The sequence below is a fragment of the Blastocystis sp. subtype 4 genome (genome assembly GCF_000743755.1).
Source record: "Blastocystis sp. subtype 4 strain WR1 chromosome Unknown seqid_0002, whole genome shotgun sequence".
Classification (NCBI taxonomy): Eukaryota; class Bigyra; order Opalinata; family Blastocystidae; genus Blastocystis; species Blastocystis sp. subtype 4.
The window spans coordinates 23,118-46,905 of NW_014569545.1; the positions used below are offsets into that span (position 1 = coordinate 23,118).

The 23,788-nt window shown below is 40.4% G+C and overlaps 14 protein-coding genes across 14 annotated transcripts; 6 read left to right on the plus strand and 8 right to left on the minus strand.

Annotated features, from left to right (window-relative positions):
• Positions 1 to 1,759: 1,759 nt before the first annotated feature.
• On the minus strand, positions 1,760 to 2,696 carry JH06_1407 (hypothetical protein; the record flags this gene model as incomplete). The annotated part of the gene is made up of 6 exons (XM_014674735.1): positions 1,760 to 1,901; positions 1,933 to 1,991; positions 2,019 to 2,166; positions 2,199 to 2,280; positions 2,311 to 2,553; positions 2,585 to 2,696. The coding sequence occupies 6 exons, from the start codon at positions 2,694 to 2,696 to the stop codon at positions 1,760 to 1,762; spliced, it is 786 nt and encodes a 261-aa protein (XP_014530221.1).
• Positions 2,697 to 3,056: 360 nt separating this feature from the next.
• JH06_1408 (hypothetical protein) lies at positions 3,057 to 3,696 on the plus strand (the record flags this gene model as incomplete). Its single annotated transcript, XM_014674736.1, has 3 exons — positions 3,057 to 3,303; positions 3,380 to 3,471; positions 3,502 to 3,696. The coding sequence occupies 3 exons, from the start codon at positions 3,057 to 3,059 to the stop codon at positions 3,694 to 3,696; spliced, it is 534 nt and encodes a 177-aa protein (XP_014530222.1).
• A 606-nt stretch (positions 3,697 to 4,302) lies between these two features.
• On the plus strand, positions 4,303 to 7,857 carry JH06_1409 (translation initiation factor 3; the record flags this gene model as incomplete). The annotated part of the gene is made up of 7 exons (XM_014674737.1): positions 4,303 to 4,992; positions 5,022 to 5,425; positions 5,455 to 5,552; positions 5,585 to 5,832; positions 5,863 to 6,406; positions 6,437 to 7,697; positions 7,728 to 7,857. The coding sequence occupies 7 exons, from the start codon at positions 4,303 to 4,305 to the stop codon at positions 7,855 to 7,857; spliced, it is 3,375 nt and encodes a 1,124-aa protein (XP_014530223.1).
• A 5-nt stretch (positions 7,858 to 7,862) lies between these two features.
• On the minus strand, positions 7,863 to 8,561 carry JH06_1410 (hypothetical protein; the record flags this gene model as incomplete). Its single annotated transcript, XM_014674738.1, has 5 exons — positions 7,863 to 8,006; positions 8,037 to 8,167; positions 8,196 to 8,271; positions 8,301 to 8,394; positions 8,428 to 8,561. 5 exons carry the CDS (start codon positions 8,559 to 8,561, stop codon positions 7,863 to 7,865), a joined length of 579 nt encoding a protein of 192 aa, XP_014530224.1.
• Positions 8,562 to 8,965: 404 nt separating this feature from the next.
• On the minus strand, positions 8,966 to 10,281 carry JH06_1411 (methyltransferase; the record flags this gene model as incomplete). Its single annotated transcript, XM_014674739.1, is given in 7 exon segments — positions 8,966 to 9,067; positions 9,103 to 9,223; positions 9,253 to 9,402; positions 9,432 to 9,494; positions 9,524 to 10,077; positions 10,107 to 10,229; positions 10,249 to 10,281. 7 exon segments carry the CDS (start codon positions 10,279 to 10,281, stop codon positions 8,966 to 8,968), a joined length of 1,146 nt encoding a protein of 381 aa, XP_014530225.1.
• Positions 10,282 to 10,529: 248 nt separating this feature from the next.
• Positions 10,530 to 11,865, plus strand: JH06_1412 (hypothetical protein; the record flags this gene model as incomplete). Its single annotated transcript, XM_014674740.1, has 9 exons — positions 10,530 to 10,553; positions 10,603 to 10,645; positions 10,676 to 10,722; positions 10,753 to 10,833; positions 10,864 to 11,074; positions 11,105 to 11,262; positions 11,293 to 11,383; positions 11,414 to 11,565; positions 11,596 to 11,865. The coding sequence occupies 9 exons, from the start codon at positions 10,530 to 10,532 to the stop codon at positions 11,863 to 11,865; spliced, it is 1,077 nt and encodes a 358-aa protein (XP_014530226.1).
• Positions 11,866 to 11,882: 17 nt separating this feature from the next.
• JH06_1413 (hypothetical protein) lies at positions 11,883 to 13,289 on the minus strand (the record flags this gene model as incomplete). The annotated part of the gene is made up of 8 exons (XM_014674741.1): positions 11,883 to 12,051; positions 12,146 to 12,241; positions 12,272 to 12,451; positions 12,482 to 12,823; positions 12,855 to 12,902; positions 12,932 to 13,098; positions 13,135 to 13,215; positions 13,248 to 13,289. The coding sequence occupies 8 exons, from the start codon at positions 13,287 to 13,289 to the stop codon at positions 11,883 to 11,885; spliced, it is 1,125 nt and encodes a 374-aa protein (XP_014530227.1).
• A 1,232-nt stretch (positions 13,290 to 14,521) lies between these two features.
• On the minus strand, positions 14,522 to 15,561 carry JH06_1414 (mitochondrial oxoglutarate malate carrier protein; the record flags this gene model as incomplete). The annotated part of the gene is made up of 5 exons (XM_014674742.1): positions 14,522 to 14,714; positions 14,745 to 15,257; positions 15,288 to 15,380; positions 15,412 to 15,500; positions 15,532 to 15,561. 5 exons carry the CDS (start codon positions 15,559 to 15,561, stop codon positions 14,522 to 14,524), a joined length of 918 nt encoding a protein of 305 aa, XP_014530228.1.
• Positions 15,562 to 15,690: 129 nt separating this feature from the next.
• JH06_1415 (putative thioredoxin) lies at positions 15,691 to 16,140 on the minus strand (the record flags this gene model as incomplete). The annotated part of the gene is made up of 2 exons (XM_014674743.1): positions 15,691 to 15,851; positions 15,882 to 16,140. 2 exons carry the CDS (start codon positions 16,138 to 16,140, stop codon positions 15,691 to 15,693), a joined length of 420 nt encoding a protein of 139 aa, XP_014530229.1.
• Positions 16,141 to 16,242: 102 nt separating this feature from the next.
• On the minus strand, positions 16,243 to 16,782 carry JH06_1337 (ribosomal protein L19; the record flags this gene model as incomplete). Its single annotated transcript, XM_014674707.1, has 1 exon — positions 16,243 to 16,782. The coding sequence occupies one exon, from the start codon at positions 16,780 to 16,782 to the stop codon at positions 16,243 to 16,245; it is 540 nt and encodes a 179-aa protein (XP_014530193.1).
• A 562-nt stretch (positions 16,783 to 17,344) lies between these two features.
• On the plus strand, positions 17,345 to 17,990 carry JH06_1338 (hypothetical protein; the record flags this gene model as incomplete). The annotated part of the gene is made up of 5 exons (XM_014674708.1): positions 17,345 to 17,383; positions 17,420 to 17,590; positions 17,622 to 17,714; positions 17,745 to 17,849; positions 17,880 to 17,990. 5 exons carry the CDS (start codon positions 17,345 to 17,347, stop codon positions 17,988 to 17,990), a joined length of 519 nt encoding a protein of 172 aa, XP_014530194.1.
• A 1,709-nt stretch (positions 17,991 to 19,699) lies between these two features.
• On the plus strand, positions 19,700 to 20,939 carry JH06_1339 (hypothetical protein; the record flags this gene model as incomplete). The annotated part of the gene is made up of 3 exons (XM_014674709.1): positions 19,700 to 19,756; positions 19,788 to 20,121; positions 20,152 to 20,939. 3 exons carry the CDS (start codon positions 19,700 to 19,702, stop codon positions 20,937 to 20,939), a joined length of 1,179 nt encoding a protein of 392 aa, XP_014530195.1.
• A 470-nt stretch (positions 20,940 to 21,409) lies between these two features.
• On the minus strand, positions 21,410 to 22,318 carry JH06_1340 (DYP-type peroxidase family protein; the record flags this gene model as incomplete). Its single annotated transcript, XM_014674710.1, has 2 exons — positions 21,410 to 22,224; positions 22,288 to 22,318. The coding sequence occupies 2 exons, from the start codon at positions 22,316 to 22,318 to the stop codon at positions 21,410 to 21,412; spliced, it is 846 nt and encodes a 281-aa protein (XP_014530196.1).
• Positions 22,319 to 23,035: 717 nt separating this feature from the next.
• JH06_1341 (hypothetical protein) lies at positions 23,036 to 23,783 on the plus strand (the record flags this gene model as incomplete). The annotated part of the gene is made up of 5 exons (XM_014674711.1): positions 23,036 to 23,083; positions 23,116 to 23,242; positions 23,276 to 23,489; positions 23,520 to 23,570; positions 23,600 to 23,783. The coding sequence occupies 5 exons, from the start codon at positions 23,036 to 23,038 to the stop codon at positions 23,781 to 23,783; spliced, it is 624 nt and encodes a 207-aa protein (XP_014530197.1).
• Between the last annotated feature and the right edge of the window lie 5 nt (positions 23,784 to 23,788).

The window sequence follows — 23,788 nt, forward strand, 5'->3', positions numbered from 1 at the left end:
TCTTTTTTCTACGTATTCGCATTGTGAAGATATTGATATCCGATGCGACGTGTTCCTGACTACAAGAACTTTTGTTAGGTCATTCGGAATGTGGCGAGAAGCAATATGCTATAAACGTTTCTTTCCATTTCATTAATGATACTTAGTTTATGAATGGATTCCGGCAGTTACTTACGACGTCTTTTGTTGATGTTCAACAAGAAGGACTTGCTTTGCTGTATAATTACTTGCTTATGCCTTCAACTCCAATTAATTTGTATTTGAATTGTCTCACGAACCTGTTAACTGTCCTTCAATATATCTATTCTTCCAATCAATCGGTGTGCTGGAATAGTTATCAGGTTGTTAAACTGTTCATTCTTCAGCCTGATATGAATCCAGGTGTTCGTGAATTCATTTATTTGAATCGTCAGAAACTGATCAGGATCTTTACTACAATTGCAAGTGACAGTAAATGAATTGTGAGGGAATGATAGTATAGATCCTTCATTTATGAAGGAACGAAAGCTTTTGATTGGCATCTTACAGAATATGGATGCTTTCTCTGTTTTCTACAAACGCATTGCTCATATGCCTATTTCCACCTTTCATAAAAACCAACTGCTCACACACTGGTACGAATGATTCTAATAAACATATAACATTTTGCTATGAACAGCAATAGTTTCAAATGCATCGTAATCCCCCTCTTTTTTCCCTCGTGAACTGTACCAAGTATCAAATAGAATTTCTCGCACTAGAAGAACTGCATTTACCAGAATCATAATCACATGAACAGGTGAAGTCCATAAGGTCTTCCACTCCATATTTCCATGCAATATGAACATCTTAATGACAAAGAATATACCGACAAATAGTAGTAGACCACATCCATGGAAGAATCCTCGAGCCCACCGCCATGGAGAGGGTGTTTGGAGTAATGGAGAAGGAGACATGATGGCACAATAATAGGCGAAGAGGGGAACAAAGAAACCAAACAAATATAAGATCGCCCAGACATACAAATCGAGCCAGAGACTATAACTCCCAGTAGTCGTTGCTGGAATGAAAATCATTCCCCATAACGTTTGGATTCCGAATTCATCTGGATAGGTTCCAATAGACCAGAAGCCGAAGATCATCCAGAGAAGTGAAGTGATGAAATATGTGGATACATATCGATCCGAAGCCATTAGAAGGACAGACTTCACAATCGATGGGATCTGGAGATCTTTCTGCTGTTCCAGATGTCGCCAGACCCTGACACGTCCAGCAAAAGAGGAATCCAGAGGATACGGGAATATGTGTTTGATGGTCATTCTGGCAATTACCACGATGATTACCAATAACAGACTTCCAGTATAGGAGAGTGTAATGATGATCGGAACAAAGGTGGATTTGAGAAAGAGACTCCCTGTGAAGGCTCCAGGATTCATAGATGTGAGAACAGAGATGAAGGAAACAGAGGAATTGGTGGATGATACTTCAGCCGTAGTTTGATAGGAAGTGAGGAAAGATTGAGTGACGGATGTAACATGATATCCGTTATCATATTCGATAGTGATAGTATGAAGACCCTTTCCATATTGAGTTGGATCCCACGAGATATAGAAGAGATGATGGTTTGTTGGTGATACGGTGATGTTGGAGTGGAGTTGAACCCCGTTGATCTGGACTGAAAATCCGTCCACATCGATCTCGCCGTTGTGACTCACATCATACACAAACACATGAATGAAATCAGTCTGATATAGATACTCCAAATGTTGCTTGGGCGATATCAACTGAGAGTTCTACAATAAAGTAACCTAGCAATCCCAACGGGAGGGTTGGTGATCATAAGAATGGGCTTCACCAGAGCCTCTTCAAGATTGACGTCAGTATAACTCAAATAATCGTTGTCAAAAGCAAAGAGACGGAAACTAGGTATAAATATTGCTTTATCCTTCCTACATCAGTTTTCGTTTGAAATCCTTCACCACCAGCTCGATGGTATTATCATTCAATCGCGTCTATCAATGAAAAGAAATCATCAAAACCACATTGGCACGTTCTCCTAATGTTGCATGAACATGACCTGCTAAAACGAAAGATGGAGGATGATCACGATAGATGGAGTGAAGTGCCGGAGAATTCGCATACAAGGTTGGATAGTGCATAAAAACAACTGTATGATTGCAGACGGCTCTAGAATCATGAAGGATGCTATCGACACATACTCATCTTCTTCCAAGAATCGTCTCAGTTTTTGTTGATCTGATCTTGTAACATATCCAAAATAGGTCATAATGCAGCCAGGAGCTAAAGATTACAATCAGAGATCACCCATACAAGGACTTAACGTAGCATCAACACCAATGAAACAATAATTTCCGAAAGGATGACGGATAATCCGATTGTACACTCGGTCCTCGTCCCGACATGTCCCATATTGATAGTAGTAATGCTGCCGCGTTGAGTTTTGGTTTGTGTTATCATGATTTCCTCGAACATCCATCCAGACAGTCTTGTTGTAGTAGCCACCAGAAATCAGCGACGATCGATACATCATCCATTCTTCTTCGATTTCTCCTGCTACAAATAACAATTATCATGTTCATCTCACATGTAACTCCCTTTTTCCAACCATCTGTAATATCACCTGTGTGAATAACAAACTGGGGATCGAATTCTGGAAGAATTGTTGATGTAAAAAGACGGAAGTTAACATTGGTCATCGATGAATGCTTGCGGGAAATATGCGTATCCGATATCTGGATAAAGGTAAAGATACTACTGTCATCTAAAGTCAAAACATCGTATAGTCCGTACGCTCTGATAATGTCCCATTCGTTGTACTAGCGAAAATCGGGATGCAGCACAACAGGAGATTCAGAATACAGTAAAGCGACATTAGTTTTATTATCTTCGTTGATGAATATCCCTCGTGATATTACAAAAGAATAAATCTCTTGGTTTCCAAGATAAAATAATGTTCAATCGTAATAGAAATGAGGTGTTCGATCAACGAGGGTGACAAGGTAAAAAGTTCTCTGATCAGGTAGCTTTTTCTACCTTTTTAGATTCGAGGCATAACAATGCTATCATTCGCTATTCGTCACACTGCCAGCATTGGAAAGACTCAGATCGTTGCTCCAGTGAGAACTATCGTCACTTGTGCCAATCACAATGTCTTCACGCCTCAGCGGACGAACTATACTCCGTTGGTGTACCAACAGAAGAGAACATTTCTGGGACCAATGATGCGTTATGTGACGCAGTTCCTAGCGAGTTTGGGTGGTACGTCGATTCGTGCCTTCTTCCAAGCTTTCCAGCAAGCTGCTGGTAGTGTACTGTGGTCGTAGCTGATTTGTAGCTCAAGCAGAAGCTGGAGAACAAGCACCACAAGCTGCACCTCAAGAATTCTCGCTCAAGAAGGGCATTTCGATCCCAGAATCCCTTCAGATTCTGAATATGACTCGAGAGGAAGTGAATCCCACAAGTCTTTCGGAGGTCAGAATTTGGATGTCAAATTATTGGTAGAGGTTTGACAAATACTTCGAGGCCAACGATCCCAAGTCTGGTGGTTCTTTCTATTTACAGTCAAAGGTTTATCGTGCTCATGAGGCCCTTTTGGATGAGTTAGATAAGTACGGATATATCCGAGACGAATCTGCCAAAGTGAAGCCTCCTGTAGCAGAACCTGCTTCAAATGTTTCTGCTGAAGAGAAGAAGTAATATTTAGACAACTTGTGGTTTTTGGGTTTGTAACAAACAGTTCATGTGTTTTTGATCTACATGTGAGTCGAATTCCAAACTTGAAACATGTTCAACAAACCTCCGAACGTTATCCAAATCCTTATCCACCTTACGGTTAATCTCTCGAATCGTTTGTCTTAGTGTAATGTTGTTGTGCCAACTGCTACAAGATCAGATCGAACTGTTTCATTCGTTTTGTGTCCTCTTGAGGAGAGGCTGACTCACAATCGTTCAACTGCTGTGTTAATTCCAGAAGTAGTAAGTCATTTCGGATATCCGAGTCATCATTTGATAGATTGGATTGAGACATGGCAAATGGATGATGGGACGAAAGGAGGGAAATCATAAGATTGGTACTGATGTGATCTTCATTGGAGTTACAATTGTTCCACTTATCAAAATGGTTTGTTTGTTGTGCAAAAGGAGAAACTGGAGAATATGAAAGGGAAACAAACTGGAGAAACAAGGATATCGATCAAAGATCAAAGAGTAGGGTAATTCACGGAATTCCCGTGATATCTCTACAAATGCCAAAAAGTCCACTAATAGCCAATTTGAAAGCTGTTTAATCGTCAAAAGTCCAAGATGGCTGCCGAGAGTTCGACTGAAACAGTTACCTATCACATTCTGGTGAGAGGTCCCAATGGAGAAGAGGAGAGGTGTGTGATCACTCCGGAGGATAATTCGAGTACATTGAGACAACGAATTAGTCTTTCTCCCAAGTTTACAACGTATACTTCCTTCCATTTCGAGGTAGAGAATACTAAAGGAGGAGATGATCTGATTCTGGATGGATACACTCCATTTTCCGAAGTTCCTGTGATTGGAGAAGATTCAACCCTTCTTGTTGTTCCTGATCTTTACAATGCCAAAAGCATTCGTTATCAGATCAAGTATTCGGTTGCTCTCCTATCAAACAGAGTACCCTTGATCAGTCAGATTGTAAAACTCAACAATGACGATATTCCTGCCTCTCTTGTGGATTATGCTTCCCAAATGGTCGATCGTGCAAAGCAAGCCGAGGAGAAGAAGGAGGTAGAGCCTCTCAATTTGAAGGAACGTTTGAATGAGTCGTTGAAACAGGGAGATGGTGCTTACAAGAGTGTTGCACTTGCTTTCGATGAGTCGATTCGTGGGGATGATTTGGAAGCTCTTTCAAAGCTTCGTGAAGCTGTTGCTGGGGACTCCAAGATCGCCATCAAGAGTCTCTCTCTTTCTTCATACAACCCTCCTACTGCTTCTCGTCTCGCTATGGGAGACCTCATTTATCTTCGTGTAAGTGTGTGGATGTTTCTTGAAAATAGGTGCACACAGCTGAGAACAACATCTTCCATGTGACTGGAAATGCTGCTGGTTTCTTTGCTAACAAATCAACCGATTCCGTCTTCAATCCCGAAGAGAATAGTAACTATCCTACCATCTACCCTACACTTCCTGCAGTTCTCTGTTCGATCTCTTCAGGCTTCAAGAACTGGTTCCTTCGCCATCGTCAACTTGCCCGCTCTAGTAATCTTCCCAGCATTATGCGTTCGCTACCTCTGATGCCAAATCTGATTGCATCTAGCAAGGGATGGTTCAGTGATGAGATGACTCATGAGAGTGGAAATCTGTTTGATTATGCTGATGTGATTATGGATGAGTCTCTTCCTATTGCTCAGTTGAAGACAAATGAATCAGCTCGTTGGTTGTCAGAGTATAACTTGATCAAGTACGATAATGACCTCATTTTTATTGTAGAGAAATGAAGACAATGGATATGAAGGATTCACTTGTGATTAGTAAGGAACAATCTTTCGCTTCTGCTGCCATGCATGCTTGTTCGAAGATAGTGGATGGTAGATGTGTCGGATATGATGATGATTGATAGAAGGTCTGCCTTCTCTCTTCCTGAACAAGGATACAGAACCTTGTTATATCGTGGATGACATATTTATCACTTCAGTCTCTGCGAAGGGTTCAGATGTTATTAGTGCTGCTGATTGCAATGAAGAGGTTAATAACACACGGTTCATTAACAGTCTTCAGTTGGATGGGTTGTTCACAGGTCTAACTACTGTTGTTGATTACAAAGGTCGTCGTTTCCTTGCTCAGAGTACTGTGCCAGGTATCATGAGTGTAAGGGATACTTGATAGACTGATCTCTAGATGTCTGCTTTGAATATGATTATGTGGGGAAGTGTTGATGAAGGAGCGACTATCTACAAGGATGAGCGTGTTAAGAAGTATATTGAAAAGATTGCTGAAGAGGCCCATTGGAGTGAGTCTAAGATTCGGGCTCAGAAGCCTTCGGAGGCAGTTGAGGAACCTCAGCAGATGACGATCCCTGAACCTCCTGCGAGTTTAGAGTGTTTGAAGAATGAGGAAGAGGGTTCTTTCTTGGGTCCTGTGGAAGGTCGTATCGTGCGTGGCACAGATAACCGTTTGTACGCTGTAGACTTCCTGCATGTGGCTCCTGTGGATGTATTGTGGCAAGAGGCTCACAGTAAATTGTGTCCTGGAGAAGAGGTTCATGTCAGCGTTCGCCGTCAGCTGGTGATTCAGTGGGTGATGCGTCTGGCAATGCTGAAGGAGCAGGTGAAAACAGCTAAGGAGACAATTGAGAAGATGGAGAAGGGAGAAACTGTTGAAGGTGTGAAAGCTGAAGATATTCCTCAACTGAAGGAATTTGTTGAGAACACAGAGAAGGAGAGTAAGAATATGGAGTCTGTGTGATGATTAGTCAGCTCTATGCCTTCTACTTTTGATGTTAATGCATTCACTCGTTTCGCAGTCGAAGATCCGACCGCTGAATCTGCTGTGCGCCAGTTGTGTTCTCTGATTACAGAAGTGTTGGTACCTCGTACTGCATCTGTGCTCTCTGGAGATGATGGTTATTATGCAGACACAGAGAACATCGCTGCTCTCATTCATAGTACAGGTCTGAATATTCGTTATCTGGGAGCCATCGCATCAAATGTGAAGGGTGAAATTGCTTTGGAGTTGGTAGAGCGTGAGATGGTGGCTCGTGCCGCAAAGCATATCTTGCGTGATTTGATGAGTGATGATGTCTTATGTGGTGCTGGGGCGTTTACAGCTACTGTCTTCTTGAACAGTGTTCTTGGAGATACTCGTAAGAAGGAGATTTTACTGAGTGGAAAGGGAAAGAAGAGCAAAAAGGTACCTTCGATTGTAAGTCAGCGTATTCTGAAGAAGAATGTGAGCTGTGAGTCAGTATGGAACTGGATTGATGAAGATATTAAACGTCATTTCCACTATGAACTGAAGGTATGGGGCAAAAAGCCTCAGACAGCTGCTTTCAGATTCCGATTACTTCGTCGTGTGTGTCAGCAGTGTGGTATTCGTCTCCAAGCTCAGACTTATGATCTCCAAGAGAGCCATGCGATTCGTGTGGAGAATGTGTTGGAGTTTGTTCCTCATATCAAGTTTGCCAGTACTCCCAACGTGGATCAGAAGTGTTCGGAGTTGTATCAGGGTGTTACCTCGTTGGTTGAAGCAGGCCAGTTCCCTGAGGCATATGAGTTGGCAAAGAAGTGTCTGATTCAGGTGATCAGTGCCCATTCGCAGTTGCATCCTCAGTGTCTGGTACTTCTGAATGTGATGTCTGCTATCCTCCTGAATGTCAATGACATGGATCTGAGTGTGGATTGTAGTCGTGCTGCTCTGTATTGTTCAGATATGATCAATGGCTGTGATTCTCTGGAGAGTGCTAAGATTCATACTGAATTAGCTAGTCTGTTATATCGTAATGGGGCTTATTATGAGAGTATCATTCATAACCTGATTGCTATTGGCATTTACAAGGTTTTGTATGGAGAAGATGCTACTCGTGTGAAGCTAGTACTGTTGAATCTGGGTATGGCGTATATGCAATTAGAGAAACGAGAGGATGCCCTACGTTGCATGAATGTTGTGATGACATTGAAGGATGCAAAGAGTGATGCTTATTTGAATGCTTGTTTCTATGGATGTGTGCTGAATGCGTAGGAGAAGGATTGAATACTGATGAATAGAGTATTGAAGAAGAGTGAAGCTTCAGCTGAGTGCAAGAAGTCTCTGGAAGAAGCTCTTGTGGATAAGGAGGAAGTGTTTAGAAAGACAATGATGGAAGCTTTGGAGAAGCAGTTGAAGGAGATCCATTAGTGTATTTACCTTGTTTTTGGTTGGTGTGTTGTCTGACAAACACTTGATTTCTTTCGATGAAAAATTGCCTCTCCATTTGAGGTAATCGTATAATGAGGATCGATCACAAGTCCTTTGGGCAAAATGTATTGACGATAAAAGTTTGAGCACTGGATATCATACACACCTTGCACACTCACTTGATACCCAACACGATGTGGGATATAGGTGGCAAAAAGACCCCATTTGTCACCACATCCAAACTTCTCTGCTGTTGTACAGAAGGCACGGATTTCCTCTTGTGTCCAATCTCCCGTCCAATGTTCCGTATCTACATTCTACTATCCAGGTGTCACTACTTGGTTCTACATGACGATAGAAGTAAGTATTGGGATTTGTTTTCAGACACTTTCGACTGTACTCCTTTGCTGATTCCTAAGATCAAAACACGGGAATAGATTTACATAAGAGTTTCGGTGTTTGGAACTCTTCTCTTCTGGTACCTGCGAACCATCAGGATCGATTCCACATCGTACAGCAACTTCAGGATCCACCCATCTAGACTCTTATCCACTTTTGATTTCGTTCTACCCATGATAAGTCCCATCCACATGTATAGGAATGTTGATTCCTGACAAATCTGTTTCATCGTAGCTCTCCTTATACTCACGAATCGTTTTGACATTCACTGTTTCCGTTTCCAGCTCCATCTTCTCTGTAAGCATATTAGGATCAAATTCTGGTTTTAACCCATGTAACCTCCTACATATAAGGTTTAGATGAAAAGACCTTGCCTCGATTTTCTTCGCATATTCTCATCGATAATAACACGTTCCCTTTTCTTTCTCTCTTTCTTTTTTGGTTTCAGTGAATTTACTGTTGTATCGATATCTATGCATTATCAATAATGAATATCTATACCCATTTCTCGAAGTACCTCCTTTCTTTTTTCCAAACTTTGTATTCTCTTCATTAACAATGCGTTTTCGCTCATATTTTCAAAAGTGCAAAAGAATCATAACAAACACACCATTCTATCTTTTTCCATTTCTTTGCATTTTCTACTTGCCGTTCTCGTCGTTGTGACCGTGTTTTCCCTTCATTTCTATTGGCAATAATAGTCTGTGATTCACGTCTCTTTAACATCCCTACAGACTCCATAATATCCGAGTAGCTCAAATTCTGAGATACGATAGATTGTTGTGTGAACTGTTTGTATTCCATTTGCTTTCTACTTCTTATCCAAAGATTAGAATATCACGTAACATCGTATTCAGCAATCTTCTTCATTGTAATAAGTCTTCGCGAAATCAGCAATGTCAGTTTCTCCTCACTGTTACTCACCAGTTTTAAACAAGGATGTCGTGGAACTTCATCATCAGAATGCCTATATATCATCCCAATTCCCATTCATACGTTCCCAATGTTGGAAATAGATAGCAAATTCTTCCACCAAGAACCAATGTGCGAGCAGCTAGGTCCAACAGATCAATAATCACGTCATCAGGATCATACACTTCAGTATTGGCTTTATGTGTGTTCTTTGCAGTTAAATCGTCATTTTTCCTACAAGTAATATATTATATCGGAAGTACGTCTTCATTCGTCGAGCTCCCGCCCGAATCCCATATGGAGGATCACAGATAATCCCATCAAATCTAGGTTTCATCTAATGTTATTACTCTACAATGGTTTAAATTGAATAGGTAATGAAGAAAGATCCATGCGAACAAGATCTGGTTGTCGCAAGCCATACTGAACAAAGTTCTGCTGAATGGATCCAGCCTTCTTTCCCTTTTTCAGTCCGTTCAGAATGCGAAGATCAATATCACTTCCCAAACAGATCCCTCCATGAACGGTTGCAGCCACAAGAATCGACCCTGTCCCTACAAAGCAATCCCACACGAGATAACCAGGGCAGGTTTGAATCTGATTCGACATCAGAAAGGATAATTCGGCACATGTAGAAGTAGGACCGATGTAGTGACGTTTTTTTAAATCGTATCGATCATTCGTATTGCGTTGACCCTCTGCTACATGCCTTCCTAGATAGAGGTGTCGAATTTCATCGACTTGCTTTTGATAATGCATCACACAGGCAAAAACGTAGTCAGGATTCTTCATTTTCACTGGACCTTCAAATGGCATGAACGGTTCAAACTTCAAACGAAACACTTCTTGCTCCTCAGGAAGCAATTTGCGGTTGAATGAAACGATGTCAAACTTCCAAGACTTGGATAACTAAACTCATACTCCATTCATTGTGTTACCTCATAGTATGGATCTGTAAATGATTTTGATAGACTCTGAAGCGAAGCAAATAATGATTCCCAATCATCACCTTCACACCACAAATGATAAATGGACTTGATCAATACAGCTCTTGAAGCAATCTACGGTATCATACGAAACTAAATGTTTCCACTTTTTGTGCACATGAATCATCCGGAAAGTCTGCAATAAGAAATGGACTCTCGATCGAATAACGTGATCTATGCGGATCAAGTAAAATGATCAATACAACTTATCATAGATGGTATTGGGATCATATCCGAACAATTCCAATAATGAGTCTAACTCCGGTAATCGGAAGTGATGATACGTATTGGAAAAGTAAATCAGATACATTCAAGTGTTTGAAAAACCAAAAGTGCTCGGGGTTTACAAAAGCTAATTTTATCGCAGTATTCAAGATGGAGAACCCCTACGATGATAAAGTAGAGTCTCAACAGACTATATGCTATTGTAGTGTTGATTGATTGATAGAACGTGTATCCATCAAGTATGTCTGTTCAAACAAGTAAAGAGAGTGTGTTTGATTGAGGTTTATTACGTATAGCTCTACGAGATGATAGTGGTCATGCGATTCTGAATTCGGAACCTAATGTGCAAATTGAAATATGGAATTACAACTAGACAGTACCTATGGATCCTCCAACAGGAGAATTGATGATTTTTCAATCGGATTCGCGTGTTGTTCTTCCTACAATGATCACCGTCTTCTTGATGTAGTTGAATGACTCATAGAATACAATTGCGCAGAATCCAACAAATGAAGGAGAGCAGGGAATACCCACAGTCATGAGTGATTCTTATTCGCATTCTGTTGGACCTGATCTCCTATCATACCAAGCAAATGAAGTGGGCTTGAATCATTCAAGGGAACAAAAGGAAGAACGCGATTCCTCGCAGTACCGGTTTGATAATACATTGGTGGGAAGTATCGCTCAGCTATTGCGTATGTGTAGATGAACTTAGTAATAGGAAGGTAGGGATAAGAGACCATTAACTGTTGATAATATTGTGATGATCATTTCTCCCTTCATTAGTTCCTTGCGAAAGATGGATGGAACTCGATATAAAGGTAATATAATAAAGGCAATAAATGGAGCACTCAGCTCTACAGGTATCTTTCACCGTTTGGACGTAGGAATTGGAAAAGGGAATGATGATTAGGATGGTAGTTGGATACTGAATGAGAAGGAATTCTCTCTGTATGAACAGCGTGCCCGAAAGAAAATTGAATCGAAGTATAAACGGAAGAGAGGTAGTTTATGGATCTGTGTGTTAGATGTAGTGGAAGAAGCTACAGAAGAAAAGTCTAAACGGAAATACTCCAAACGCAGAGATCGAAAACAAGCAATCATTGCGATGCTGAATCAAATCAGCGATATCCAGCGACAAGCTAATCCTGAGCGAAATTCCATTTATTTTGAGAATCCGTTTATTGTAGGTATGGAAGGATGGGTTGATGGATAGGGACTAACTGGACTGGAGGATGTTGACATGTTACAGCGAAAGTTGGGTTCAAATCGATTTATTTTGTGTGTACAGTTGTATTCCTTTTTTGAGGACTATTTCAAGCTTGCAGCTGGAGATATTCAATTGGATTTACAGCGTGTGGTGAACTCAGGAAACGAGTTCAATGACAAGCAAATCATACATTTAAAGATGGAAATTGAAGATCTTCGACGTCGTATTACTGCTATTGAACACATGGCTCGCCAAGATGAGACATTGTCGTTGTAACAAACATGTTTGGTAAATCACACTTGCACATGTTGTTGACGCTGCTTTTGACTCCGACAGAACTTAACCACACTTCGATCTGTATAATTAGTATGCAACTCTCGGAGAAAGCCATTATACTCCACTTTCATGGGGAATTTGTGAGTCGCTTTCATTTTCTTGAAAAAGTCTTTCCGATAAGTGGAACTACAGAATAATGCTTATTACCAAAATCAACGGTGGATGTGGAATGTCAAATCCATAAGCATCCGATATAACCCAAAATGCATAACCTGTATACCGGAGATGTTCCAGCCACTGAACCTTATTGAACGCATAATTGGTAAATCGTTCATCAAACCGAGGAGTTCTCTCTGTCTTACGTACAATCACATATCTAGAGATCAAACAGAAAGACAGATAATACGGCTCTTGAGTATCCGACTTAAAACAAAGAAGTTTTGTAAGAGGAGCAGTATAGTTATCCCAATACCACTCGTTGAAGTAATAGCTGTGGAGATTCTCACCAGGACGAAATGTTTCACAGATTCTCCGCTTTTTGCATTCATAGAGTTCTGCTTTTGTCTCAGGAATACGATTATGATAGCTACTCGTCATCAAGTGTTATGATACCTACAAATCGATGCAATCTTCAAACGAGGTGCATTTATGAAGTCGTTTGTTCTGAAATACTGGGACAATTCCGACATTCAATTCATTCATAAAAAATTCTTTCGGCAGCGAACGAACGACATCATAAGTATGGATGGAGGGCCACACATCCATGTCTGCAAGCCAGAAATGTGTTGTTTGCACTTGATCGATTGCACGGTTCCGAAGGAGGTTGATAGGGAAAACATCAGGATCTGTCTGTAACTCGTATGAAATGAGCATATTGGGTCTCAAAGTGGTGTTTGCTTTCAGTTCTTCAAACAACGTGAGATTTTCCGGAGGAAAGAAGTAAACAATCGACATAGGACTAAAGATGATGAATGGAAACAATAAACTACCCTCTCCACCGTCGAGAAATTTCAATCATAAATCCCCAACGAGTCAAACTACATGTCAACAAGAAGATATTGCTTACGTTCCTTGTGAACAGAATGTAACATCATATTCAAGTCCTTCAGGATCTGTTGGCATTCCGTAATCCACAACCCCGCTTAGAGTTGCTGTATCCAAGGTTTCTTTGGTGGAAAATGGAACAGGTCTGGATGATAGATTCAAACGTTCACTAATAAATGTAGAAAACTTCTATTTCATAAGAACAAATCATGAATGGAAAGATACCATGGATTTGGGCTTATCTTCATCCATTAACCGTTCCTCTTGATACTTTTTCAACTGCAACTCGTCACAACTCGTCTTGGACTACAAGATGAAGCTACAGCGAGAATTCAAACAATCAAATAGAACTGAAACTTTTTGGGGTCCTCCTTCTTCATAGGAAATGAGTAAAAGATACTAGACATGAACATGCCATCGATACACTTACCATGTAACACTCAAAGCAAGAATCAGAAGCAATAGATGTGTTGCTATTCTTCCTGCCATACAACTTTGAGTGAAAAGAGAAATGGAATTCAATTCAAAGAAGCCTTTTAGGGGCTGTCAAAAATTGGATGTCAACCGAAGTCAACATCACGGGGTCTTGGATTTAGTTTTCAATCAGCAATAACTGTACGTCGGCTTAGCCTCATTCGTCACAGTAATGCCCCAAGCGCAAGGACAACAAGTCTTCAACTATCTTGGATAAGGATGAATGCCCTCTCTTTTTTCATTATGGGTTTTTCCGCTTTGGAATTCTTTGTTTATATGAACTCCTCGCAGATCAGTGTATTGCTAGATGCATTGGTACACTTTCTTCTAGCAACAACTGTGTATTGTATCCTGTGCGAAAGGAAGAAGTGTTTAATATTTAGATTATGTCTTCTCTTCTATGCTGTATTCAAAACTGTGATTTCAATGGAGGATGAAAACGAGAATCAGAAATGGCTGAAGTTTTGGGTATTTTATGGACTTCTTTCCTGTATATGTTCGTACTGTCCTCATGGATCTTTTATTAAGGCATGTACTTGTGGCATTCTGTTACTCAAGTTCAATGTACATTTAGAATTCGGTTGTTATTGTAGAATAATATCATCCTACATTTTGTATATGATGTAATTCTCTCCAATCTCTTGAAGTACTCTTATGGGTACATGATTGTTGTATTCCATTCCTTCGTCTATTTTCTCTTTCTTATAATCTCCAAATTGCATTGGGTGATCATTTCAACCCTAAATATGACAGATGGTGAGTGTGTTCGATGTGTCTAAGAAGCAGATATGGCAGAGGAGAGTCTCAACATGTATTCGTCTTGCCGTGATGTGGTTATGAAATGTGAAAAGCGGTGGTGGAAGAAAGAAGGAGAAGATGTCGAGTTTCCCCATACTCCTGATACCTAGTTGTCGAATCGGTTGTTATCTCATCAATCGAAGGAAACTCCAAGTCAACTTAGTAATACCATTCCCCCCAAGCTATCGGGATGGGTATCACAAAGTGTGGATGAAGGGTCCTTATCAGGGAATATGAACGATATATATCAACCGAGGGAAAACACGTTAATTTAGAGCAAAGGTATGATACCTAGAAATGATGAAGACCTGGGACTGCGCAAACGACGGTTGTGTGTTTGTTAAAAAACAAGAGAGTTCTTCATGTAGTACTTAGCGAACAGTTTATTGAGCTGCTCTAAGAACAGGAAAGTGAAGATGGTGTGAGGACCAATACGAAGGAAATATGGAGTGAAGCCCTTCCACAGAGCAAAGACTCCTTCCTTCTGAATCAGTTTCTTCGTACAGTCAAGAGCACCCTTGTATTCGTTATCTCTACAACTTATTGCTCCTTTTCATTCTCACTTCATCATCTGCAAACGAGTCTTAACAATATCTACAGGGAGCGAGACAAAACTGCAGAAAAGACCAGAAGTAAGAGAAGAAGCAATATACAGTCCCATTCCATCTGTTTTAAACAGATGCCATTTCTCATAGTACAATTCCTTGGCCTGAGCATAACCACCCAACTGAGCAGGGTTCAATACCATAGCTCTCACAACAGTAGCGGAGGTTCCCGTCCATAATGTCCTGAGTCCTTCTTCCTTCACAATACGATAGATAGCCTGAAAACAGTTAGTGTAACCACGACGCTGCTCTGGAGGGAGACGATTATCAGCACTACAACGAATCAGTGTTACTTCAGCTGGATTGCCAACCACTGCTCCACAGGCACCGCCAATAATACCACAAAGCAACTTTTGAGAAAATGACACGTTGCTACCACCATTCCGTTTACGCATATAGTTCATGCAATTTGTGAACACACCTAGACGAGTTGTTGTGTAAGTGATCTGTCTGAGTACAGCCGAAGTATATCTACCTTTAACACAACAAATACAATGGTACCCCTTATACAACTTGAAGAATCCTTCGGACTTGGTAATCTTTACAAGGGCATCAAAACTGCTACTATATAGTTTTTGGGCCGATCCTTCTCCGCTATCCTATGACTTCCTCTAGTCGCAGATACCTGAGTTGCATACGCGTTTTGACAAGATCCATAGGCTGAACACAAGTGGTAGCAAGAACACCAGCAGTACCTCCAAGAACATAATTGGCCTTTATTTAATACAACCATGTAGAAGCATACCCACTTTGGGAATGTTTTGGTGTCGACCATGATAGTATACAAAAAGATTGACGCAATTGGGGGATGTGAGTAAGGATACGGACATGCCTAGCGCAACGACAAAAGAAGATCTTAACGACACAATTGTCATTTGTGTTTAACAAACATTATTCAAGACTTCTAGACCTTATTTTTGTTCATTGCGTCTTGCATACTGCGGATGAGTTGTTCCTCTTGATAGTAATAGTATTTGTACTTAGACTCTACATATACTGCTTTAATATCAAGGAGAGGCTCTCCGGTTGCTGAGATAAAGAACAGTCTTGGGACATAAGTTCCATCTACATCTTACTAAGAGATCACTTAGCAACCTCCTTTGAAAACAGGATCAGGTGGAACAACACCATCTTTGCAGCTGATCATCACAAAAGACTTTGCGAGTTGTTTGATATGATCACTGTTCTCCATTATTCGGTTCAAGTTAATACATGCTGGACATGTGGAGTGATGAATTAATAGGATTCCTGGCTTGTGTGTTGATGCGATTTCATTCATTCCCTGTTGATAGTCTACCCATTCGATAGTCTCTGATGAGGCAACAAGAACAAGAAGCAATATATAGAGTATCATCGAAAGAATATGGTCTTCGTCAAGTTTGACAAGCCAGCTTCATGACATCAGGAGTATTTGAAACAAACAGGTAGATGTAGACCATCTCCACGAAATGCATCTTTATTGAGAGGCGACAGCACCATCAGCAGCAACAGCAGCTCTCTTCTGGTTGAGAAGAGCGTTAGCCTGCTCAGCCAACTGCTTCTCCTTCTTATCCTCACTCTTCTTCTTGTGAATCTGCTCAATTAGCACACGCTTGGTCTTGTAACGGTTACCCTTAGCAAGAGCATAGAAGTGGGCATACATGTGCTTATCGATCTTTCCAGCCTCACGATACTTGCGAAGAAGTCTACGCAGCACACGAATACGACGCACCCAGAGAAGCTTCTCGGGGATACGAGCGTTCATAGTACCACGACGCTTACCATAACCAGTGTGGTTGCCACGGGCCTTGGCCTCCTTGCGAACATGCACACGAGAGCGAGAATGCATCAACTGATGCTTGCGGACAATCAGACCGTCCTTGATGAGCTTACGGACATTCTGACGAGAGTTGGCGAGAGCAATTTCGTTAATCTCGCTGGGATCCATCCACACTCTGCGCTTTCCGCACTTGAGAACGGAAGCAGCAAGTCTCTTTTGAAGACGAAGGCTAACCATTGTTTTGGAGAGTTCTACTGAAGAAGTGACAATCACCAACTAATGGTGAGATTCATTCCAGATTCATCACAACGGGAATTAGGCAAATATGGAAAATGATATCTCAACAAACAATTCCGTAAAGGGAATTAAGTCACATCATAGCTGCGATTTTAGTGTCGACAGGAACGAAATCATCCGATTGATCTTTGCATGGTCCGAGAAAGACGAAGGCATATTCACCTACACAATAACTATCTCTTCAGAAGCTAGTTACATCATCCGCACGCTTCTTCCAGTACGCAAGTTGCATATCAAGTGCTTCTGGATAGGAAGTCTACGGAATTATTATAGCTACGATCCGTACATCGTCTTTATGTAGAGATCTAACAAAGTCAGAAATCATCCTATATACGGTATATAAAGCAATTGCAGTCATAAGAAATGAGCTTGAAGAGTATTGCGAACAAATCTGAACAAACATCGTTTTGAGAAGGTCAATTCCTATGGTACTAGTGTAGTAGCCAATTCATAACACGGAACAACATGATCATTTCACATTCTTTTCACCATTATTATTCTCATGCTAGCTCGAAGAGGTGTAGTTCTCGTTTCTCGACTTGTGGGAATGATAGTTATAAGCAATCATAATAATTAGACAAGTGTACGTGCTGTTTGTGGACGCTTCTTTGTGACGCAACCTAAACCTCTCACAGAGGATATGGTAGAGAAGATCATTAAGCGAGATGAGGAATTGCGAAAAGATTATTATGATATGCCGTCTTCATTTCCGGACTCCAGTCAGCCTCCAAATGGAAAGGTAACCATGGTAGCATTTGGATATTCCAAGTTATGGGTAGGAAGATGCCCTTCGAAAGCGTCTGATTCATCGTTCGCGACAACGAGGCATGTTAGAAGTCGATTTGTTACTCGGAAAGTGGTCAAGAGAGAATGTATATCTTGGTAAGATGAGTTATTCTTAGATTAATCGTCTAACAAGAGATGAATTGGATCAATATGAGGCTCTTCTTAATAGTGAAACGGTTGATATCTTTGCTTGGATTACTGGAAAGACACCTCTCCCTGCAGTATGTGTGTTGAGATGTACTTCCTTCTAGGAATTGGATCTTCCAATCGTGCGCGAGATCAAGCAGTGGGTCCAAAGCAAGCCTTTTGGAGCTGCCAGTCCTGAAGAGTATGCTAAGAACAAGCAATTCTTTTCCAATTAAGTCGTTTTACGTTCATGTTTTGAGCCAAACCTTTATTATAAGTGTGACACATTCATCTCAATTGTTGGTGGATGGTAGTTTACTTTCTTGAATAGATTGCTCAGATTATTTTCCTTCTTGCCAGATCTTCATCGCTCACTTTACTGTCATTCTCTTACAGAACTGTGAAACATAGAGAAGTAGGTATTTATATCTATTATCTATGTATTTTCAATGGATTTTGGTTGCATTTAGGGGGTATGACTGTTACATCTGCTATCTCTAATAGAGCTCATGTTACATATTATCTTTTCTATGTTCAGAAGTTTTCATATTTGATAATGGTGTTTAATTAGCTATTTGAGAGTGCGTTTCCTGATTTGGAGCCAGTATTGTTCCGTCCGATTCTTCGTTTTAGATTATTAAGTAATCACTACTATGATGTTGATTTAGGGAATTCGTTAACCATTTGTTCGTTAGCGTTGATTAACAATTTGTCTCTTTCACAGTTCTTTATCATTGTGCCTTCTTGGGTTTCTCTTGCTAGTAGTTTGTTATCATTGGTTTTTGTAACAAACTAATGCTCTCGTTTGCAGCGATATTTCATCACATGAATTGGAAGTCAAATTCCAAAATTTCATCCTCGATATTGAGGTAGTCATCGACTAACAGATTAAGGTATGGCCACTCTTCGTTAGGTCCAATAAGGTCATTATTAGGTTCTAAATTCATCTGTCCTTGTTGGAATAGATCATTGGGCCTTGGCTCTTCCCACCATAGTTGGAGTAGATCGTTTGGTCCTGCTTCTCTCCTCCGGTGTTGAAATAGATCATCACGAGGTAATAAGAATTGTCTTCGAATCTCATTAGCGTTGACCCGTCTCTTGAGTAGCACTTCTTTACGATGACGTGGACGCAAGGGGTTTTGAATATAACCCACATAATGAAGTAAGGTAAAGATGTTATTCAGCAGCTCTCTCTTTTCTCTCGTTAGGTTATCCCAGTGAAATGTTAAGAGGAAGTCAAGTACTTCCTTTTCGATAGGACCATAGGGAGTACGCCCTAAGGTTGCCATAGATTCTGCTTCCTCATGGATCACATCCAAGCGGTTGAAGATAAGGTAGTTGAAGTCATAGTACAGGAGAACATCTTCATAGGCATAGTCAATAAGATATCTTTTTATAATTTCAATTTCTCTATTGCGATTCATAATTAATTCTGAAATCTTGATCTTTTGAATATCTGAATGGTTCCGCGGAATTGATGATTATTCATTACTTATAATCAATACCTGAGAAATCCCGTGATTATCAATACTATCCTGTTTGAGTATTACATATTTCTATATGTTAAATTCCCACATGAATTAGATAGGAAGTTCCTGATAAATATATGGAGTTGTTATCCATAACACTATCATTGTCGATATATAAGACTAATAAGAGGTTCCAACACATATTAGTATGTATCTGATCTAATAGAACTGTATTAAGGAATTGTGTACATACGAAACACAAATCATTTATATACTTATGGAAACGAACCGTAGATGTAAATGATTAGAGACATCATTTTGTAGAGACTGAGGCACTTCTATCGAGTGAACCAAGCATCAACGAAACAATCGAGAAACCTGTTGTTTCTGATCTTCCAGCAGATCCAAGCAACCCATTAGTTGAAACAAAAGATGACGATGAGGTAAATGCTAGCATTTGGGGGTCAATCTCAAACATGACGAATAACGTTCTGGGAGCGGGTTTAGTGGCACTTGCGTCAGCTGTGTGTCAGGTTTGCTGCCGCTATTTTGTCTCATTTGTAGTCGTCCCTGATTCCTGGAATTGTCGTACTCTTCCTTATGGCTGTGATTTCCTGTTGCTCTCAGAATGTTATTGTTAGTTCTTGTCGTATTGTGGACAAATACACCTACAAAGAAATGGGTATTGCAATTTTCGGTAAAACAGGCGGAATGATCATCTCGATTATTATGCTTTGCTATACTATTCTCTCATGTACATCCTATTTCGTGATTATTGGAGATATGGTTACTAAAGTGACTATGTTCTTCTTTCCCACTGTCTCGATTCTCCAGAAACGATACATTGTAGTACCTGTTATCTGCATTTTATTCATCTTCCCACTGTGTATGATGCGAAGTGTGTTTTCTCTCCTTTCCTCATTTGTAGCCGTGGATTCGTTGAAATACGTGTCTATCTTTTCGGTTCTCGCAGTGGTTGTCGTAGTTGTTGTAATCGTTCAACAGTTCGTCCAGTACCACCACATTAACGAGACCGTGGAAGTTCTGAAGTGGTCAACAGGAATCGTCCGTGTTATCCCTGTGATTTGTGTGTCCTATAACTGTCATTACAATGCTCCTCGTTACTATAAGGAGCTCAAGGATCGCAGTCCAGCACGTATGTGGACTGTATCCATTGGTTCCACAATCATCGTTTTTGTCCTTTATTTGCTTGCTTCTGTCTGTGGCTATCTAGAATTCGGAGCTGATACAGATGGAGATATTCTCAACAATTATCCTTCGAACTCAGTAGTTCCCGCTGTTGCCCGAATCTTCCTACTCATCGCTATTGTGTGCACCTTCCCGATTGCCTATTTCGCTGTGCGAAACAACCTTCATACTATTTTCTGTCAACAGCTCCACTTCCATTCGTTCAAGCTACGACTTGTGTATGGGTTTTTATCTTCTTTGACTCCTAGGACAGCTGTTAGTGTTCTGATTGCCACATGTACGGTGTCTTGTTTTGCAGCAAGTGTCGAAGATGTGATTGGACTCAATGGGTCACTTTTTGGATCCTTGATTATGCTTGTAATTCCAGGACTTATGTACTTGTATTGCAGCACTGGATCAATATGGAAGCCAAGCCGTTTTGCCTCCCTTCTGCTAACCATATTTGGAGTGTGCGTTTGTATTGGTGGAACGTACTTGAGAATCCTCAAGATTATGCATAAGGCATAGATATTCTTTCTTATAACAAACAATAGACTACACAAACATCTAAACAGAATTAGCAATGTACGTAACACGAATTGAGGGTTCTATTCATAAACTGGTAGACCTCACCCAGTGAACATCGTTTATCCAACCACTGGCACCAAATGAGCTATGATTGACAGCTCGTGGAGTGATTAAGTTGGAAAGAGTTATCCAAAACCATACTTACCATTTATACACCAAAAGCAAAAAGAAAATGGCGATTCACCAGCAAAGAAAACAAACCAATCAAATTATAAACTGGTTGGGACAAATATTGTGTTTTGTTTTTGTATAATTATGGCCCATTTCACAACCAATGTCCCTATTATTGTCATACCTTTTCTTTTGAACAACGACAAATCTCCCTAGGTACGAAATAGAAACTACTTACCATCATTCCGTGTTCATCAGAACGATCCAGATTGGATATCTCATGAACAAACAAAGGACACTTAAAGCTTCTCCAGCATAGTAAGAGAAGGAGTGAAATAGTATCCACCTGTAACAGGAGTAATGAATGACATTAGCTTATCAGGATCAGTACCTCTCATACCAAAGAGAGACTTTTCAATCTCATCAAGTCCTTTCAAATAATGGCAATAAGCAGTGAACCATAGACCACGGGTACCTCCGGGCATTCCATAAGGCAAACTATGACGAACAATCTTTACATTTACTCCATTATCATCAATATCTGTATGAGCAACGTGACTCTCTATGGGCAAAGGCTCTAACTGGGTACTATCGTCCTTTGTACGACCAATCACTCTTTCCTGGGAATCCTTATCTAATTGTGCCCACTTGTCCAGATTGTGAACGAAACGCTGTACCATGACATATGAACTTCCATCCTCCTTCAATGCTGCCCCAGCACGATCTGAAGGACCACTTGGATTCTCTGTTCCATCAATAAAACCGGTGAGATCTCTCGAATCTCTCCAAACGAAACCCATGGTTTCGTCACCTACTGTTAGCATATCCTTTTCAAACAGAGCGATGAAGGAGTTACCACAATCAAATGTAGCACTGTTGTTCATCGAATGAATATGGACGTATAAATCATCCTGTGTCGCAGGAGCACGCTCATAGCCAGGGAAATCAAACAACTCATCTCCCGTTCCTGCCAATTCTTTGTTAAATTCTGTCAAAATTTTCCAGAGCGACTTTCCGAAAGACACAGTTCCAGTTACGGATACATTATTGATAGATGAACTTTGCTCTAAAATCTCGGGAAATCTCTTCACAGCCTTGATAAAGTTGTCACAACCTTCTTGTGTTTCCAAAATAGCATAGTTTACCTTGTATGTAGCAAAGAAGCCAGATTTGTCACCTTCTGCTAAGATTCCAGACTGAGGATTCATTTACCACTTATCAATAATTATTAATGTGATTCAAAAAGATATGTCAAAAAACACTAGTATTTTGGAGTCAGGTGAATCCAACGACATCTGTGTTACTCCTTCACAGACAGAGTATGGAGTTCACGGGAATAGAATAATGACAGAAGATGATGATTGGCTGAATAACCTAATGGTGTATACCTTTCTCTTTTTTCTTGTACATTGATTATTTGGTTACAATTTATATGCCACTGTTCATCTGTAACTGATACCAAATGGATTATTTGATAAACCCATGTCTGTCTAGCAGTCAACGTGGTTATAAGACCACTTTGGGTTGCAGTGTTACGAAAAGGTCTATTATTCTGATGCAAGTCTCTGACAGTCATGTACAACCCTCGGTGGACTTCTAAGGTAATCTGTGATATGAATAAAACTGGAAACCCATCCATTTACTTTCATGCCACTCATCCAATTCTAAGAGAATGAATAATATAACAAAGAATTTCACTAAATAAACTCCAATCATAAATCCCCGTGGGAACCATCTATTGAGTCTCATACTCATTTCTATGTTTGATAAGGAAGAGTCCATTCATCTCAAGAAGAACAGAAGAAGGAACTTGACAGGCAAAGGCACATCGATAGCTAGTGATGAGTCCTTGATAATCAAACCATTTGAGACCACTATACAGATAGATGTGGAGGTTGTCACTTTTATTCCGAATTCCTGTTGTTATGTCCCAAGAAGATAAATTTGAGGTGCCTGAAGAGCCTCAGGCTACTGTAGTTGGAGAGACTGAGGGATTACCGTCTAGGGTCAGCGCTGGCTTATTCCTATGGATTTTTCGATTCAGGCAAATGCTGCCTTGGATTGGGTTTTCGCTGTCATGAAACCTTGTGATCATCTGTTGATTTTGAATGTACTAAACTTGAAGACTCCAAGTTAGATCTTCTGAGTTATACAGTAATCTGTAGCTTATGCTCATGATATTGCCATCAATGAACGTCTGAAGAAGGAATCACAGGAGAAACTTGCTTCCATGAAGGCTACTGCCACTGAGAAGGGATTCAAATTCGTCGAGACCCTCTGCAAGCGTGGTGATCCTGCCAAGATTGTTTGTACTGTTGCCATTGAAGATAAGATTGATTGTATTGTTATGGGAAGACGTGGAATGAGCAATTTGGAAAGGTAAATATTCGGATACTAAGTTATGTGTAGAGTACTGAATGGTTCTGTTAGTTCTTATGTACTCAACAACGCTCCTTGTGCGTAGGGATTGGGGATATCTATGAGTGTAGTGTGTGCCTGATGGGAAAGGGTGTTGAAAAGCGTGTGCAGGAAGCAGCTTTGAAGAAGAAGGATGAAGAAATTGCTGAACTCACCGCTAGTGCTAGTGAAAATGAAGGTGATGGAGATAAGAAAATGCCATTCTTCTTGCCTCGTAAGCACAGCATTAAGAACTATTATAGTGATTCTGATTAAACTAG